Source organism: Pyrgilauda ruficollis, unplaced genomic scaffold (assembly GCF_017590135.1).
Source record: "Pyrgilauda ruficollis isolate IOZ18807 unplaced genomic scaffold, ASM1759013v1 scaffold74, whole genome shotgun sequence".
Lineage (NCBI taxonomy): Eukaryota > Metazoa > Chordata > Aves > Passeriformes > Passeridae > Pyrgilauda > Pyrgilauda ruficollis.
In genome coordinates, this window is record NW_024529266.1 from 1,969,282 (window position 1) to 1,970,976 (window position 1,695).

The window sequence follows — 1,695 nt, forward strand, 5'->3', positions numbered from 1 at the left end:
CTCCAGCTCCAGCCTTACCCCCCCCACGCCGCCCTCTTCGCCTTCCACCACCACTCTCCGCCGCCCCGCCAGCCCCCTGCCGCCCCCGGCAGCGCCCCCGGTGCGGCGCTGCCCCCCGCCGCAGCCGCGCCGCCGGGCCCCTTGCTGCCGGCGGCGGAGCTGGCACGGACGCCCTTCGGCTACGCGCACCCGCTGGGCCCGGCGCTGGCGGCCTCGCTGCACTCCACCAAGCCCGGTAGCGGCGCGGCGCTGGCCCGCTCGCCCTTCTCCATCGAGAGCATCATCGGGGGAAGCCCCGGCCGCGGCGCGGGCAGCAGCTGCGCCTCGCAGTCGACCGCGGCGCCGGGGCTGGCCCGCTCGCTGGGGAGCGCCGGGAGCGGCCTGCCCCCCGCCGCCGCCCTGCCCGCCACCCCCGGCTTCGCGGCACGGATCTCTAACTGTTAAGTGTTTGGGAGTCTTTCCGAAGGTAGGATCTGGGGTATCTCCTTTTCCGCCGCTCGGACGCCCGGCGGACGCTGCCCGCAGGGGCTGCCTGTTTTTGCGTGGGGATAATTGTGACGGGACTCGGGGGCCGTCCGCCGCGAGCGACGGACCTCCCGTGACCTTCACTAGTGCAAAGCCAGGTGTAGATCTAGATACTGCACGGGCAGGCGGTCACTACATCGGAAAGTTACTCGCTACTCCTTAAAAAGAAACAAATACGGTGATAAATATTGTCTCTAAACCGCTAAAGTTCAGAGATTCTCAGGTCTAGGAGCTTGAAAACAGTAATGTACAGGAGAGAAAAAAGGCTTGAGGGAGGACAGCAGAGCAATACTTTTTCATTTAGTACACTTGTCTCATGTACTTTTATAAAAGAAAAGATTAACGTGTTTACACAGAAGAAAGTCAAGATTATCATTTCTTATTTTAACCTGTGTTTTGTATTATAATAGACTTATGGAGTTTTTTATTTTGTACTTTATGCGTATTCTTTACAAGGAATATTGTTAAAATTACTGGCAAGTATTATTGTACCATTTTAATGTAAAATTTTTACACATTTTCAAAAATAAAATTTTTAATTTTCAAAAAAAAAAAAAAAAAAAAATCAAAACCAAACCCAAAGACCAAAGGAGCCCAGCCAAACAATTGGCTTTGGATCCTTCCTTCCTTAGCACTTCTCCTTTTTTTGGGACACTGATATTTTTTTTTCTTTGGGATTAATAGCACAATAGTCAAGGAATGTTCTAGCTTGAAATTTATTATGTGCAGATTTGACTGCAAAGAAGAAAATAAAAATACGATCTTTGCAGTTAATGCATTGATAACCCTAGCAGATAAAGAATGACAAAAAACCCAAAACAAACTAAACAATCAAAAAAAAAAAACCCAAACAAACCAAAACAACAAATCCACACAACACCGACATAAAAACCCCAATAAAACAAAAAAAAAAAAAAAAAAAAAAAAAAAAAAAAAACACTCCACAAAAAACAGCAGGAACGAAAGAGGGGATAAATAGAAATAGGTCTCTCTGGAGGGAGTAAAGCCCAGTTCTGCAAGCCACCAATCAGGGGATTGATTAAAAAGCCGGTTTAAAACTATTTTTATACTTTTGGGTGTGTTTTAAATCACAAATGCATCATAGCTTGGTTTCCAAGAGGCCCAAAGGAAAATACTACTAATGAAGGGCATACATTGAACTTATGAGAG

At 48.0% G+C, this 1,695-nt stretch overlaps 1 protein-coding gene across 1 annotated transcript in view; it reads left to right on the forward strand.

Moving 5' to 3' along the window:
• Window positions 1-1,084, forward strand: part of FOXD1 (forkhead box D1) — a 1,432-nt gene extending 348 nt beyond the window's left edge. The window contains exon 1 of the mRNA XM_041486244.1: window positions 1-1,084. This exon is cut by the window's left edge and continues 348 nt beyond it. Within this exon, the coding sequence (XP_041342178.1) occupies window positions 1-444 (444 nt within the window). The 3' untranslated portion in view covers window positions 445-1,084.
• The last annotated feature ends 611 nt before the right edge of the window (window positions 1,085-1,695 follow it).